General features: G+C 55.7%; 5 protein-coding genes across 5 annotated transcripts; 3 read left to right on the top strand and 2 right to left on the bottom strand.

The window, feature by feature from the left end:
* Positions 1 to 832: 832 nt before the first annotated feature.
* On the top strand, positions 833 to 3,843 carry N7510_008978 (uncharacterized protein; the record flags this gene model as incomplete). The annotated part of the gene is made up of 2 exons (XM_056980903.1): positions 833 to 1,919; positions 1,958 to 3,843. 2 exons carry the CDS (start codon positions 833 to 835, stop codon positions 3,841 to 3,843), a joined length of 2,973 nt encoding a protein of 990 aa, XP_056831112.1.
* Positions 3,844 to 4,723: 880 nt separating this feature from the next.
* kgd1 (alpha-ketoglutarate dehydrogenase KGD1) lies at positions 4,724 to 8,069 on the top strand (the record flags this gene model as incomplete). The annotated part of the gene is made up of 3 exons (XM_056980902.1): positions 4,724 to 4,945; positions 5,063 to 7,475; positions 7,531 to 8,069. 3 exons carry the CDS (start codon positions 4,724 to 4,726, stop codon positions 8,067 to 8,069), a joined length of 3,174 nt encoding a protein of 1,057 aa, XP_056831111.1.
* An 852-nt stretch (positions 8,070 to 8,921) lies between these two features.
* Positions 8,922 to 10,834, top strand: N7510_008976 (putative PHD finger domain protein (Ing1); the record flags this gene model as incomplete). The annotated part of the gene is made up of 3 exons (XM_056980901.1): positions 8,922 to 9,320; positions 9,381 to 10,719; positions 10,776 to 10,834. The coding sequence occupies 3 exons, from the start codon at positions 8,922 to 8,924 to the stop codon at positions 10,832 to 10,834; spliced, it is 1,797 nt and encodes a 598-aa protein (XP_056831110.1).
* A 151-nt stretch (positions 10,835 to 10,985) lies between these two features.
* dscB lies at positions 10,986 to 12,100 on the bottom strand (the record flags this gene model as incomplete). Its single annotated transcript, XM_056980900.1, has 2 exons — positions 10,986 to 11,711; positions 11,834 to 12,100. The coding sequence occupies 2 exons, from the start codon at positions 12,098 to 12,100 to the stop codon at positions 10,986 to 10,988; spliced, it is 993 nt and encodes a 330-aa protein (XP_056831109.1).
* Positions 12,101 to 12,637: 537 nt separating this feature from the next.
* N7510_008974 (TFIIH subunit TFB1 family protein) lies at positions 12,638 to 14,605 on the bottom strand (the record flags this gene model as incomplete). The annotated part of the gene is made up of 2 exons (XM_056980899.1): positions 12,638 to 14,400; positions 14,464 to 14,605. 2 exons carry the CDS (start codon positions 14,603 to 14,605, stop codon positions 12,638 to 12,640), a joined length of 1,905 nt encoding a protein of 634 aa, XP_056831108.1.
* Positions 14,606 to 15,043: the final 438 nt, after the last annotated feature.

Below are 15,043 nucleotides of genomic sequence, written 5' to 3'. Positions count from 1 at the left end.
CAATCTTGGGCCTCATTTGGATGGTGGCTCGTTGGTGCGATGGGGGGACCCCGAGTCCCGCAAGTGCTACAAGAGCATGTTTATTGACCGGTAGGAGAAATCCCTTTGCTATCACACATCGGCTCAATGCCACGACAGATCTGTATCATGGGCCGGGCGGATGCTTGCGCTCCTACCCGGTGAACCCTGCCCAGGACCTCGAGGAATTCAAATCCAAGAACGGACTGGCAAATTCTCACAGGGTAGGCACTGAGGTGAGTGAGAGAACTGAGATTAGAGATGCGGCGAGGAGGGCCAACGCGATCTTGGGGTTTGATGGTTTTCGCTATCTCCCTCTGACTATGTAAATATGGAATCAAAACACAGTCCAGCTGGGCGGAATATTTACCAATGGGCTGATCCCTTCCAGAACACCCTCTGCAAGTTCGATAGCATGATTGTAAACATTCCCCGGCCGATGGTGATTGGAGTCCTGACCACACTTACCAGATGTGGTCATCAACACGAGGTGATGCAACCTGATCGGCCGCCGAGCACGTTTCCATTTTTATCTCGGACCGTGCTTCTCGATCGCTCTCGACACAACCTTTCTTTTTTTCCCCTGCGGCTCAACACGCGTCGCCGAATCGCTTACTTTCTCCCGGTGTGGCTTCTCTGGTATGTGTGAGACTGAATGCGCGGCCTGTTGTTTCTCTCTCTCTCTTCTTCTCTTTCACCGTGAGTCGGCCACCCCTCAGCACAGCGATTGAATGCCATGGACGACTCCCACTGCTGAGAACTTCGACTCGGCTCCTATGCCCGCTGTGGGAGGCCCTCAATCGCCCCGGCCACCATGCCCACCTTCGCCTACTGGCGCCGCGACCAACGCCGTTCTGCGGTACCACCCGCACCCCCTCTGCCCATCCCGCCGCCAACATCCTCGAAAGGAGGAAACGAGAGCCCTGTTGGCAGTCCTCTACAGCTCCCAGCGCTCCCAGATACCCCTATACTCACCAGGACACTTGGCGATGCTCCCTTCATTGACGTTCCCCCACCTCCAACGAGCGACTCGCGGCTCGAGACCGACACTGCCAAGCTAGATATCACTACATCCACAACAGCGCTCTCCTCGTCGTTCAGCCCTGCTGCTCCGTCTCCATTCACAGAAACGGAACATCGTCCCCATTCGAGTTCCGGCCCCGGGGAGCGCGATCGAGAACCGGCCCTGATCTCATCCGACTACTCCCAACTGCCCTTCCCGAGCCCAAGTCCACAGCAAGACCAGGCGAGCGAGGGCGAGCCGAACTCCAAGCCTAACTCACCTTTTCGTCGGTCTTTTGTTGGCGGGAAGGGATTACGCACGCTGCAGGCTCAGCCTGTGGACACACAAAAACGGTCGCCCACTGCAGCGGCGGGCAATACGGGCCACTTTCGTTTCAGGGCTTCACCCGACGAGTCATCCCCGGATAAACAAAACATGCAAAAGGAGTTTAAAGCAGAGGGGGTTGGTGCTGTGGCACGCCGGGCTGGGGATCGTGATATTTCGGCGGACCACACACATCACAAGTCCGGCAAGGCAATGCTTCATCTGCTAAACCCCATGTCTCTTCTTGCTCGCCGGAGATCTTCTCAGGTGCCCGGCTCGCGGACCGACGATGCCAACATTGGGGCGCAGAATTTGGTTCCTGCTATTCCAGACGACTATGACCCGCGAATTCGAGGGAATATCGTACATGACTTCTCTGCCCCTCGCCCGCGGCGCAATCTATCAGGACCAGATGCAAACACTCAGAGTGCACATGAACCGTCTCCGTCGCAGTCGGGAGGACCAGATCCAAAATCTCCATGGAGTGATCATCAAAAGAGACTGAGTGATCACTCACCAGTTTTTAAAGAACATTTCGAAGATGATCAGAATGTGCTACAAGTCGAGAACAAGGGTTATCTTCAGTCTACATTATTGACGAACCAATCTCAGCCTGGCTACGAGAAGTCGATACCCGTTTTTGCAAGGAAGCTTCCGTCTCGACTCCCAGACCAAAACGAAGACACCGCCAGCCCCCGGATTCAGAGCCTGCCTCGGATTCACCGAAGAAGACAAGCCCTCCGCCGGCGGACACTCAGGATCAAGATCAAGACACCATCCCGTATGTCCCTTCACAGCTCTCAGGTCTGCCGAAACATTTCAAGAGCAATGCCTCTCGCTTCAGTTTCGACATGAACGGCGTAGAGTCTTCTGTACAGGAAAAGCTTCTAGAAGAAAAACACAAGGAGAAAGCAGCCGCGCGCAGATTGGAACAGAGCTTTTTTGATGACTTTGACGATGACTTCGATAACGAAATCTTGGATGATGTCGACGGTCTCGAGGAGAGAATTCCCGGTGTCAATGCGGATGCTGATGATGATGATGACGATGATGATTACAATACCCTCTCGGTTTCTCGTGATGTCAACGGTGAGGTCAAGTCCTGGGCCGTACCTGGATTGTCACCTGTCGCGGCCAGCCCGATCACTCCCGCTGCTCCCCAGCCTAGCCAGTTCGCGTCCTACCAATATGAGGATTCCCCCTTTGGAGGGAATGCGACACAACAGTCACAGCAAGTGCCTCCCGAATCTTCGGAGACTAAACGACAGGGACACTTCTCCATGAGCAGTAATCCAGCCCAGACCTTAGAGGATGACGACGACGATCTCTATTTCGACGACGGTGATTTTGGGGACCTCACCCTTGCGGGAGATGATGAAAACAAGGTGGACGAATCCATCTTCGACGACGAATCGAACCATCTCTTTGCTCCAAACCCTGCTGGCGAGCATGTCGTTCCCATTCCTTCTACAGATGACGGAAAACTCCGCCGCAATGACTCAGTCGCGAAAGAGAGCGTCGTGGAAGAGGATGGCAATCCGGGTCTCAAGCATATGCCTAGTGTGGCCAGTGACTACCGGGTTACTGCTTCAATCAAGCGTGGACCCTTGGGCGAGCCGATCCCCAACATGGGTCCTACACGAGGCCACGGCGGCGTGTTGACAGAGCAAAACCTGGAAGTGCTACATCATGCGCTGGCGTTCGCAGCCAACGAGGCAGCCACTAAAAGCCGATTTGAGAGAACCTTTAGCGTCAGCGAGAAATCTATTGGACGAGACAGCGTCTCTGGCGCCTCGCAAACAGGCGAGCCGGGCCTCATGTCTGACGACAGCCGCCTGAGTCAGGCAGCCGATATCATGACATACGAGGACGCCTTCGAAGATTTGATCTACGACGACGATGCGCTGTACGATGACCCAATCGTCGCGGCCGCCAACGCCGAAGCACTGGAAAACGACGACGAAGGGTTCTACGGCCAGGAATTCGGGTTCTATGCCCAAGCGCACGGCGCCTGTGACTCTGACTCCGAGCTCACCAACGGCGGATACTTTGGCCCGCGTGGCGTGGATGGTATCTCGCGCAGCCACAGCGGCGGCGGCAAATTCCAAGAACCCAGTCTGACACCTATCACGGAGCGCAGCGAATGGAGCACGCGCAACTCGATGATCTCGCTGAAAGCCCACGGCGCGGGGCACTCCAACGCCTCTCTGGCCAGTCCTGGCTTGGCGCAGCTCGTGGACATGGGCAATCTCGACGACGAGATGTCGCTGAGTGCCCTCATGAAATTGCGCCGCGGCGCCTGGGGTGGTAGTAATGGTAGTCTACGCAGCAGTGCCGGCAGTCCGCCGCCACATACCCTGACTTCCTCGAATCGGGGCAGCTTCATTGCTGCTTCTGAAGCCAGTCCGACAGTCTCAGACGTGCGGCCATTTAGTACAGACGATGGTCTCTCTGCTGGTGGTCACACTAGCGAGAGACCGTCAACCGAGGCCTTTTGAGGTGCACGACTACTCCAGGCCTGATCTGCCGATCCTCGGAGTGCGGAATCGACAGCGCGTCCATCCACGACCTGGGACGAATGGCCGATCAGCGGAAACTAATCACGCATCAGCTGGACCATGCCATCTATCTCACTTTGCATATCCATACATCATTATAACCGTTTTGTCTTCCTTTGGCGACGTCATATCTGTTGTTTGTTTGTTTTTTTCACGATCTCACGAATATTTCCCTCATACTATCTTCTGCCTGAGCGGCAGCTAATACACGTGTAATTTCCTTCTACTCTCTTTCTTTTTCTTGCATCTATGATTTTGTAAAGAACCCGAGGGAGTGAACCCCTTCCTGTATAGAGCATCCTCAGCAGAATCATAAGACTTGAAATCATCCGAAATACGCCGTAAAAGATCCGCAGCCGGGTTTCTTCATAGCCGGCACAGATCCCGACTGGGCTGAGTCAGCGCACCAGCCACATCCGCCCGGCCCGTCAGTCTCGGCAATGATTCAGCTCACTGGCTTCTTGTTCTTTTGCCCTTTCTCCCCTGCGCCCTGTGCACTTCCTCTCCTCTCCTTTCAACCACCCCCTTGTTTTTGTTTGTTCAAAAAAGAGGTTCGGCTCTTTGATGAGTTCCGTGTGTTTACAGGTGCTACGGCAATAGTCGACACCTGCCTTTGATTTGATTCGATTTGTATGTTCGCCTCTTCGCGCCTTCTTGGGCAGAAAAGAACACCTTCGCCTCGTATGTGTTGGTCGGCTGACTCGTCCCATGGCATTCAGTACAGAATCTCGATTCTTCATTACGAATACTTTTCCCACCCCCTTCGATTGAGTTACGTCAGATCCTCCTGGTTCGCCTGAAGGAGAAAAAAAATCCCGCAATGTTCAGAAACACTGCTTTGAAGGCCACCCGCAGCGGTATGCTGCGCGGTGCTGCCTGCTCTTCATGCCGGAGAACCGTCCACCTGCCTTCGAATGTTCGCGGCGCCTCCAAGTCCTCCGGCTTCGGTTTGACGGCCCGCCGTCCTTTGGCTGTTGTCGACCGCGCTTTCAACGGCGCACGATACTATGCGGTATCTGCGGAGGAGACGAGCAAGGGAGTGGTAAGCTACAATAGCCTTTGACGATCGGTCGCGATCCATGAATATCTGCGCCGAAGACGAGAATTCAACAGACTAACGTGACGGCGCGCCTTTGTTTTTGCCTTTCGTGGAATACAGGACCCGAACGATTCCTTCCTCCAGGGAAACACCGCCAACTATATCGATGAAATGTATCTGGCGTGGAAGAAGGACCCGTCCGCCGTCCACATCTCGTGGCAGACCTACTTCAAGAACATGGAAGAGGGTAACATGCCCATCTCCCAGGCCTTCACTCCTCCCCCCACCCTTGTCCCCACCCCTACCGGCGGCGTTCCCCAAACGATGCCCGGTACCGGTCTCGCTGCGGGCGCTGATGTCGCGAACCACTTGAAGGTCCAGCTTCTGGTGCGTGCTTACCAGGCCCGTGGCCACCACAAGGCCAAGATTGACCCTCTGGGTATCCGTGGTGAGGCCGAGGCCTTCGGCTACGACAAGCCCAAGGAGCTTGAGCTGGACCACTACGGGTTCACCGAGCGTGATCTGGACGAGGAATTTGCCCTGGGACCCGGTATTCTGCCGCGTTTCCTCACTGAGAGCCGCAAGAAGATGACTCTTCGCGAGATCATTGGAGCCTGCGAGAAGATCTACTGCGGCTCGTACGGTGTGGAATACATTCACATTCCTGACCGCAAGCCCTGCGACTGGATCCGCGACCGCTTCGAGATCCCCGAGCCCTACCACTACTCCGTCGACGACAAGCGCCGTATTCTCGACCGTCTGATCTGGAGTTCCAGCTTCGAGTCTTTCCTAGCCACCAAGTTCCCCAACGACAAGCGTTTCGGCCTGGAGGGCTGCGAGACTCTTGTCCCCGGTATGAAGGCCTTGATTGACCGCAGCGTCGACTACGGCATCAAGGACATTGTCATCGGTATGCCTCACCGTGGTCGTCTCAACGTGCTGTCCAACGTCGTCCGGAAACCGAACGAGTCCATCTTCAGTGAGTTTGCTGGTTCGACCGAGCCGTCCGACGAGGGCTCCGGTGATGTCAAGTATCACTTGGGTATGAACTTTGAGCGCCCGACCCCCTCGGGTAAGCGCGTGCAGCTGTCTCTGGTGGCCAACCCGTCCCATCTGGAGGCCGAGGACCCTGTCGTTCTGGGCAAGACCCGTTCTATCCAGCACTACAACAACGATGAGACCACCTACGACTCGGCCATGGGTGTCCTGCTTCACGGTGACGCTGCCTTTGCCGCCCAGGGCATTGTCTACGAGACCATGGGCTTCCACTCCCTTCCGGCTTACTCGACCGGTGGTACCATCCACATCGTTGTGAACAACCAGATCGGTTTCACCACCGACCCTCGTTTTGCCCGGTCCACTCCGTACTGCTCGGACATTGCCAAGTCCATTGATGCCCCCGTGTTTCACGTGAATGCCGACGACGTCGAGGCCGTCAACTACGTCTGCCAGGTCGCCGCCGACTGGCGTGCCGAGTTCAAGCGCGACGTTGTCGTTGACATCGTCTGCTACCGTAAACAGGGCCACAACGAGACCGACCAGCCTTCTTTCACCCAGCCCCTGATGTACAAGCGCATTGCCTCCCAGAAGGCTCAGCTCGACACCTACATCGAGAAGCTGATCAATGAGGGCACCTTCACCAAGGAGGACATCGATGAGCACAAAAAGTGGGTCTGGGGCATGCTGAACGACAGCTTCGATCGCAGCCGCGACTACCAGCCTACCAGCAAGGAATGGCTGACCTCCGCCTGGAACAACTTCAAGACTCCCAAGGAGCTGGCTACCGAGGTGCTTCCTCACCTACCCACCGCTGTGGAGACCAACATGCTGCGCCATATTGCCGACAAGGTCAGCGGTGCTCCCAAGGACTTCACTCTTCACCGCAACCTCAAGCGTATCTTGAGCGGCCGCAAGAAGGCTGTCGACGAGGGCAAGAACATCGACTGGGCCACCGCCGAGGCTCTTGCTTTCGGTTCGCTCGTCGATGAGGGCTACCATGTCCGTGTCTCTGGACAGGATGTCGAGCGTGGTACCTTCTCCCAGCGTCACGCTGTCCTGCACGACCAGGAGAATGAGGCCACCTACACTCCCCTGCAGCACATCAGCGACAAGCAGGGCAGCTTCGTGATCTCCAACTCGTCCCTGAGCGAGTTCGGTTGCCTTGGCTTCGAATACGGTTACTCGCTGACCTCGCCCAACTCTCTGGTCATGTGGGAGGCTCAGTTCGGTGACTTTGCCAACAACGCTCAGTGCATCATTGATCAGTTCATCGCCTCCGGTGAAACCAAGTGGCTGCAGCGTTCCGGTCTGGTGGTCTCCTTGCCCCACGGTTACGATGGCCAGGGTCCCGAGCACTCGTCCGGTCGCATGGAGCGCTGGCTACAGTTGTGCAATGAGGAGCCTCGCGTGTTCCCAACGCCGGACAAGCTGGACCGCCAGCACCAGGACTGCAACATGCAGATTGCTTGCATGACCGAGCCTTCTAACCTGTTCCATCTGCTGCGTCGCCAGATGCACCGCCAGTTCCGCAAGCGTACGTGTCCTTTCTCTCTTCATTTTGAACCATTAGGCTAACTCATTCGGTACAGCTCTGGTCATCTTCTTCTCGAAGGCGCTGCTGCGTCATCCGATTGCCCGCTCTGACATCGAGGCCTTCACCGGCGACTCGCACTTCCAGTGGATCGTCCGCGACCCTGCCCACGGCACCACCATCGACGCTCCGGAGAAGATCGAGCGTGTGGTTATTTGCTCTGGCCAGGTGTACGCCGCGCTCGTCAAGCACCGTGAGGCCAACGGCATTCGCAACACGGCCATCACCCGTGTCGAGCAGCTGCACCCCTTCCCGTGGGACCAGCTGCGCGAGAACCTGGACAGCTACCCCAACGCCCGCAACATTGTGTGGTGCCAGGAGGAGCCTCTGAACGCCGGCGCCTGGTCCTTCGTCCAGCCGCGCATCGAGACCCTGCTCAACTCGACCGAGCACCACAACCGCCGCCACGTCATGTACGCCGGCCGCTCGCCCAGCGCCTCGGTTGCGACCGGTCTCAAGGCCGTCCACCTCAAGGAGGAGCAGGAGTTCCTGGAGGATGCTTTCTCCGTTCACCAGGAGCGTCTGAAGGGCGAGTAAATGTGCTTTGATCTCATACAGAGCTGTGTTGGGTTTCTTATGTTCCGTCGGTTGTGTGGTGGGAGCTAGCGTCAATATCTTCCTTTTGTACCACCCTTTGTGTATGATCTTTTAACTCTCTGTTGCTTTTGACACCGAAGTGCGTGTTGGATGTGCCCTCTTCTCGACGCCAGATACTCGGCTTAGTCTATAACCTACGGTACCATCCGGTGTTTTGTAAAATACAGGCATTTTGGCTTTGCATAGATTGGATTTGCTTGAATGGTTAGTCTTTAACCCGTAGGATTAATTGGTCATCCTACGTAGGTCATGTTCCTGGCAGATCTCAAATCCAAATAGAAGCTCCATCACGGGACTTAGATACACGAAAACCCAATCTGGGAACTTCGAGCCCCCCAACGAGGGTAAGGTCAATATTGATGCGGAGAAATGAAAGGCTCTTTTATCTAGATTGAACAATCGTACGCGGAAAAGGCGCCTCAACTCGGGAGGCCAAGGAGCTTGCAAAACGTATATAAGCCCGCACAGTCTTATCGTAGATTGTTGCCTCAGGCAGTAGTGTGGTACCTGGATGACATCACACTCCCTCGAGCTGTCCTGACTCAGCCATTGATGCCTGAATCAGCAGGTGACTACTCACCTGATCTTCTCCGCACTCAAACTTCCTATCGTCCGTCCACTTGCACTTAACGCCATCTGTCTATCTACGCGTTATCCCATGTTGTACGTGGTGTCAGACATTCCTGAGCCCCATTGGTTTCTCTGGATCTTCTCTCTTTTCACAGAACAGGGTCAGGTCCCCCCCTCCCGCCTTCTTCCCTCCCAGCCTGACCGACCCTGCTCTTGACCACCATGTCCGCCGTCCCTTCGTCAGTCCTCAACCAGCCTCCAGGCCAGGGAATCAGGCAATCATCCCGCCAGACCCGCACGAACCCCTCGCGCACTTCCAAGACCATCGGCCGGTCGTCCTTCACCTTCGGTCGCGGCTCAACCGCCGAGATTCCCGCTACACCCCCTGTTCCGCACGGATTCTACCCTGCCCTGACACATTTCACGGATGCCATCACCGCCCTGCCCAGGGAATTCCGCCGCCACAGCTCCCTGTTGAAGGAGGTTGATGCCAAGGCGTGGGCGCTAGAGGAGAATTTGCTGCAGCTGCTCAAATTGTCCTCTGAGTCGCAGCCTGTGCCGCATCCTCCCCATCCAGCGCCTATTGTGGGTGGTGTGGTTCGTGAGGACTTTTTGCCCAATGTATGTGTTGACTTTGCTCGTTTGGGGGGTGATCTTGATCTGATTTTTTCTTGTCTGTAGGACCTCGCGCAGCCCCCCGAAACCACCGAGAGCAAAAACCGTCGCCTGCTCCTCGACCGTGTGCGGCAGAACCTTTCCGATCTCATGATGACGGCCGACGAGAAAAACCATGTCATCTCCAATGCCAACGAGGAACTGGATCGCCAGATCGTGCGATTGGATGCCGTGTTCCCCTACATCGCGGGTGAAATCAGCGAGGAGGCTCGTCTGGGCAGTCTGGACCATTGGGCCTACTCGAACAAGAGTACCGCGAAGACAACGACCAACGAGCGCCCGCGTCGCGAGGCAGTCTCTCAACGACGGGTCTTGACGCATGCGTTCCACGAAGCTGAGGCTGCAACTCGTAGCGAGGCGCGTCGAGAAGCTGTCCTGGCGCGGAAGCAGCGTCGCGCACAAGTTGATATGGATTATGAGGATACACGGCCCGGCGCTCGCAAGACCGCCAGCGGAAGGGCCCGTGGTGATGCCGAGAGCGCGAAACGTCGGAGGGTGGAACGGCCAATGGCTATGGACTCTGCCACACCGATGGAGCGGTCTGCCAGCAGCGCAAACAACCGCGGCGGTGTCAGTTCCAAGGACGCAGCCGAGAAGAAACGGTCTCGCGCAACTAATCCGAATACGGCTGCGGCGCGCAAGAGACCCACCGCTACTTCCAACGCTGGGTCGCCTGTTATTCCTCCCTCGCCTCTGGTAGGAACTTTCAATGCTCCAGGAAGCGTGTCTAGCCCAGGACCCAATGCGACGGCACGACCGCAAGGCTCTCGCACACAGCAAAACGCCGGGCAGACCAGTAACGCACGGGCGCGGCCGACGTCCTCGGCGTCCAATCGTCAATCTAACAATAAAGCCGCCGACTCCAAATCCACGCCCCGAGAAGGAGGCATCAAGAATGAACTGGCTGGCGCCGATGCCCAGCGTGGCGATTACGACGGTGACGCTCTAGTCGCAGCAGTCAGGCGTGAAAATCTGGATACCAAGTCCGTCGGCTCCGTCGAGCCCGAAGCGAAGGGCCGCTCCTCCAAGACCTCGACGCCCGTCATAGGCACATTTGCCGAGTCCAACAACAACAACCAGTCACGCTCCCGACCCACTCGCAGCACGGATCCCGCGCCAGCCAAACGCACCCAGAAGAAGACTGCCCTCGCCGCTCAGGCGGAGATTCTGTCTGAAGAGGAATCACTGCATGAGGGCGACGACGAGGACGAAGAAGGCGAGCCGCGATACTGCTACTGCAACGAGATCAGTTTCGGGGAGATGGTCGCTTGTGATAATGACGCTTGTCCGCGCGAGTGGTTCCATCTGTCGTGTGTGGGGTTGACCAAGCCTCCGGGGAAGAATGGTGAGTTTTATATCGTGATCATGGTCAGGATGCATGCTAATTGTTTTCGTTTTTAGTCAAATGGTACTGCAATGAGTGCAAGGAGAATATGAGACGGAGTCGCAATGGGCGGTAGATAAGATGGATGTCTGTGGTTCTCGCTGGATAGTACAGGTACTTGGGTTACAGTGTTTGGGTACTTGGTAAAGTAATCTTCTAGAGCATTGCATTGAAGACGTGTCGTGTCAATCATTATCATTCTATCCCGCTACACTATTGTATAACAATCAAAAAGCACCTCTCAATCTCTCCACCAACCCCCCACCACCACCAGCGTTCCTTCTCTGCACACCCTCGTCCCCTTGCAACCCGGAAGCCGAAGCACTAGCCGCCTCCCCCTCCAACCTCCTCCTCAAATCCTCATACCGCTCCCTCTCCGCCGCGCCAGCACCAACATTCCCCGAAGCGGCATTCCGCGTCTCGCGCTCGCCGACTATCCACGCCGGAACGCGAAACCCATGACTAGAAGGCGAGAGACCCGGGAGCAGCTCTGCGCGCCACGCCACGCCGACGACCCACCCGACCAGTGCGGGCAGCAGTGTGCACGGGAACTGGGAGAGGGCGAGCTGTGCCGCGATGAGGTAGGTGGGGGATTTATCGGAGAGGAGAAGGGTTAAGCTGGGACTTGCGGGTTTGCTTGATTGTTGTTGTTGTGTGGTTGTTTCTTCGGATTGAGTTGTCCTCGTAGGGCCTGTCGTAGTTGTGCTGTTGGTTGTGGTTGTGGTGGTATCATTGGCGGAAGTGGTGGCAGTGCCGCGAGACGCAGTCGTCCCGATCCGATACCGAAACACATGCGGAATCACGGCATGGTACTGCGCCAGCAGAGCAAAGATCGCGGCCGTCGGGCCAGAAGGCAGGTAATTGAGCGTGTTGAGCGAGAGCGGGCGCACGACAAGCGCGAGCAGTATAGGCGGGAGGAAAGTCGTGTATGGGAGCGTCGTAAGAAGGAAAGTCTGCAAGATAGAAGAACACCAATTAGCCAATTCCCTTCTCCCCATTCATCCTCTTCCTCCCCGGTTTCATATTCTTCCCCTCCTTCGTCTCTTTCCAGAAGAAATTGGATGGTAAGACTAACCGCCATCTTCCTCTTCCCCCACGCCCTCTCCACCACCCGGAGATGATAAACCAGCATCGCCGCAAAAAGCGCCTCAGTGGAATTCGTAAACCCGGCAACCTGCCAGACGGCCGCGCGCCAGAACTGCGCGTAGGGCCAGAAGTGCGGTGAGACGTGGATGGCGGCCATGTGTTTCAGGTCGAAGAGGGAGAGCGCGATCGAGGAGGCGATCGTGTAGATCAGGAGGGATTTCGTGAGGGGCGCATTTGTTAGGCCAGAAGTGAGCATTTTGGAGGTCTAATGCAAGCATGCGCCGCTGGTTGGGAGGTGGATGATGTATGTAGAGAAAGGGAGTGAGGTGGAGGTGAGGTGAGGTGGATGGAAGTGGAGGGGACAGATGGCATCTGGGGAAAGGTCGTTGCCCTTAGGTATAACTACCACCTCTTATCTTTTCACCACCAGATTCTATCCTTCCTTTATATTTTTCTATTCCTGCCTAGTTTATTCTTGACTATTAGGAAACCAACTGTCATTCCCCAGAACCACCTAGAAATACAAGAAATCAGGTCTTGGTCGGAGAGTTCATATTGACCTTGTTACTGCGAGGATGATACCAAAAGCAAAATTATTCTCGGTCCACATCGTAAACTACCATTCTAGAGCTAAAATAGGGCCTTTGGCACATTGTTGCCTAGCGGTATATCTTGCAGATAGCCTACATTTAGGAGACGCGGCTCAACTGTCGCATGTTGCCAATCGATGATACAGTAATAACTTTTGTATGAATGTATGGTATATATGTTAAATTGACAAACGCCATTTCCCCTATAATGCCATTTCTTTTCCCTTAGCCTCCGCCAACGCCATCTGATACTCCTGCCCGGCATGCTTGAGCGCCTCCAAGGTCGGTTTCAGCAAGTTCGTGACGACCTTCCCGCCACCGGGCACAGCATTCATCCTAGCATTTAAATCCTTCTGGTTCGGTTTCCGGCCTGTGCTCTGCACCACCTGCAGCACCTTTTGCTTGATCTGCTCACACTGAACCTGGCGCTCCGCCTCGGCGTCGCGTTCCACGGCGTGGATGCGCTCTTCTGCACGCCGGAGCGACTCCGCTAGCGAGGTGACTTCGCCCGCGCGGTCGGGGTTGCCTGATAAAAAGGCCTGCCAGAATTGGTGCAGGAATTCGGTAGAAGTTGCGTGTGTTAATGTTAGCCGGTCGTACATCGCCTGGGATAGTCCGTACGTCTCGGAGGCGGAGGCCTCTGATGTCTGGGTGCGTCGCTCGCGGACTGCTTCTAGGATCTGGGCGAATGCTTCCTGGGTGGATTTCCTGCTGGCGGACACTTCTTCCATCTCCTCGTCTTCGTCGTCGCCGTCGACGAGCTTGTGGAGTTGGGTTGTGCCGCCCAAGGGGAGACTATGCTCGATATCCGTGCGGAGAGCCTGCAGGATCTGGTTTGGGTCCTGCTGCGCGAATTGTCGGTCCTGTTCTTCCTCTTGGGCCTGTGAGAAAAATTGGCTCTGGTCGCGAATATTCAAGGTAACCCGGTCCTGCGCTTCGTCGCCTCGCAGATCCTGTAATTGCAGCTGATTCCAGGTTTCCTCATCCAAGCCCGCGGGCGCATTCGGGTCTCCGTCCGCTGGAGCAACATTCGCCATGATCTTCTCACTGAGATTGTTCAGTGTGCGTATAATGGGCACTTTATCCATGCCGGAAGGCCGCATGTCCAGATCGGGTCGATTCCCACGACGCTGGCTGTTGTTGACCTCATTTCCAGCCAGATTCAAAAAGCCATGAATACCCGCTTCGCGCTCCGGCTCAGCCTCCTCGTCCGCACGGAGATATTTATCTAGCACGAGATCGGTAGCATCTGCCTCAGAGATACGCTCCCCCCGCAGTTTCTTAAACAGCCGACTCTGAAAGAACCGCGACCAAAACTGCTGTTCGGTCAGCTTGGGGACATTGTCATCGTAGACCCGCTTGACGAGCGGGTGTTGCGTGAAGATTAACTGAATCTGCTCCTTGCTGATATTCAAGCGAGTCACGTTGTCCTCCACGCGCGGCTTCAGCGTCGAGAGCACATTGTACGAGCCGCGGGTCTGGCCGCGCTCGATGGCATGGGCGCGCAGGAGATGTAGCCGCGTCGACCAGAACTGCGACATGAATTGCGCGGCGCTCAGGCTATCCGGTTTCGTGGCCAATGATTCCATGAACATGCTCTTGAGCGTTGGGTCGGTTTTTAGCAGAGACTGCTGCAGCTCCACGTCCGCCCGCAGCCGGTTATCATCGTCCCATGGGTTTTTGGATGCTCCTGCCGAGGAAACAGCATTTGCAATAGCCATCGCTGCTGACATGCCTCCTCCTCCTCCTCCTCCACCGGGGACTGGTGTCTGCGAAGGAGTCCCAGCCTTGACCGCATTGATCCGGGTGCTAAGTGCATCTTTGATCGCATCAGCCTGTGGACGCGCGTTTTCTCCGGCTGTGAATTGGAAAATATAGGTCTCGTTGGTATTGGGCGGGGCATTGGGTGATTGGACAAAGATCTTCAGCATCACTTTTTTAGCACTGGCAGGAGTTTGCTGTAGGTCTTTTTGTCAACGCGAGCAAATTAGCCATGTATCATCGGCGATCGAGAAAAGAAGACCCATACTGGTAATATTTGCCACGGAGATGGTGAGCGTGCCCGTGGCACCTCCTGCCGCAGGAATCCAGGAGATGGATTGCTCATCCTGGGCCATGGTCAGGGTGCCATCTCTCTTATTGTACAAGGCCGCTCCGCTTGGAGGTGCCATCGTGGCGTGGATGGTCGACAGCTTCCACTGTCCTGGGCAGTAGAAATGACACCGCCCATCGGGATGAGGAAATGTCCCACGGGTGCTGCTGAGGCAAGGAAGGTCCAGGAGCCTTGGGGCGAGTGTGGGTGATGAAGTTGGAGACGAGGAACGAGTGATTGATAGATACGGTCACATGACCAGGAACAGTCAGCTGTTGGGCTAGACCCTAGTTCTCTCATTTACTGTAGAATCAGAAGTCACTACTGTACAAATTTAAGTATCTACCCAGAAGGATATTAAAAAAAAAGGGGAGAATATATGAGAGTGTCCGAAGTTATGAATAACAACGCCATGCAGTAGTCAACTATCAACACGCAAAAGAAACGCTGAAGAGATCCCGAATGCTATTCAAAATCAAAGACAAGACGCGACCAAGAGCACGAACCCGAAGCCAGG

The sequence above is a fragment of the Penicillium lagena genome (genome assembly GCF_028827675.1).
Source record: "Penicillium lagena strain IBT 129212 chromosome Unknown utg000006l_segment0_segment0, whole genome shotgun sequence".
Lineage (NCBI taxonomy): Eukaryota > Fungi > Ascomycota > Eurotiomycetes > Eurotiales > Aspergillaceae > Penicillium > Penicillium lagena.
This window is presented reverse-complemented; position numbering and strand designations above follow the sequence as displayed.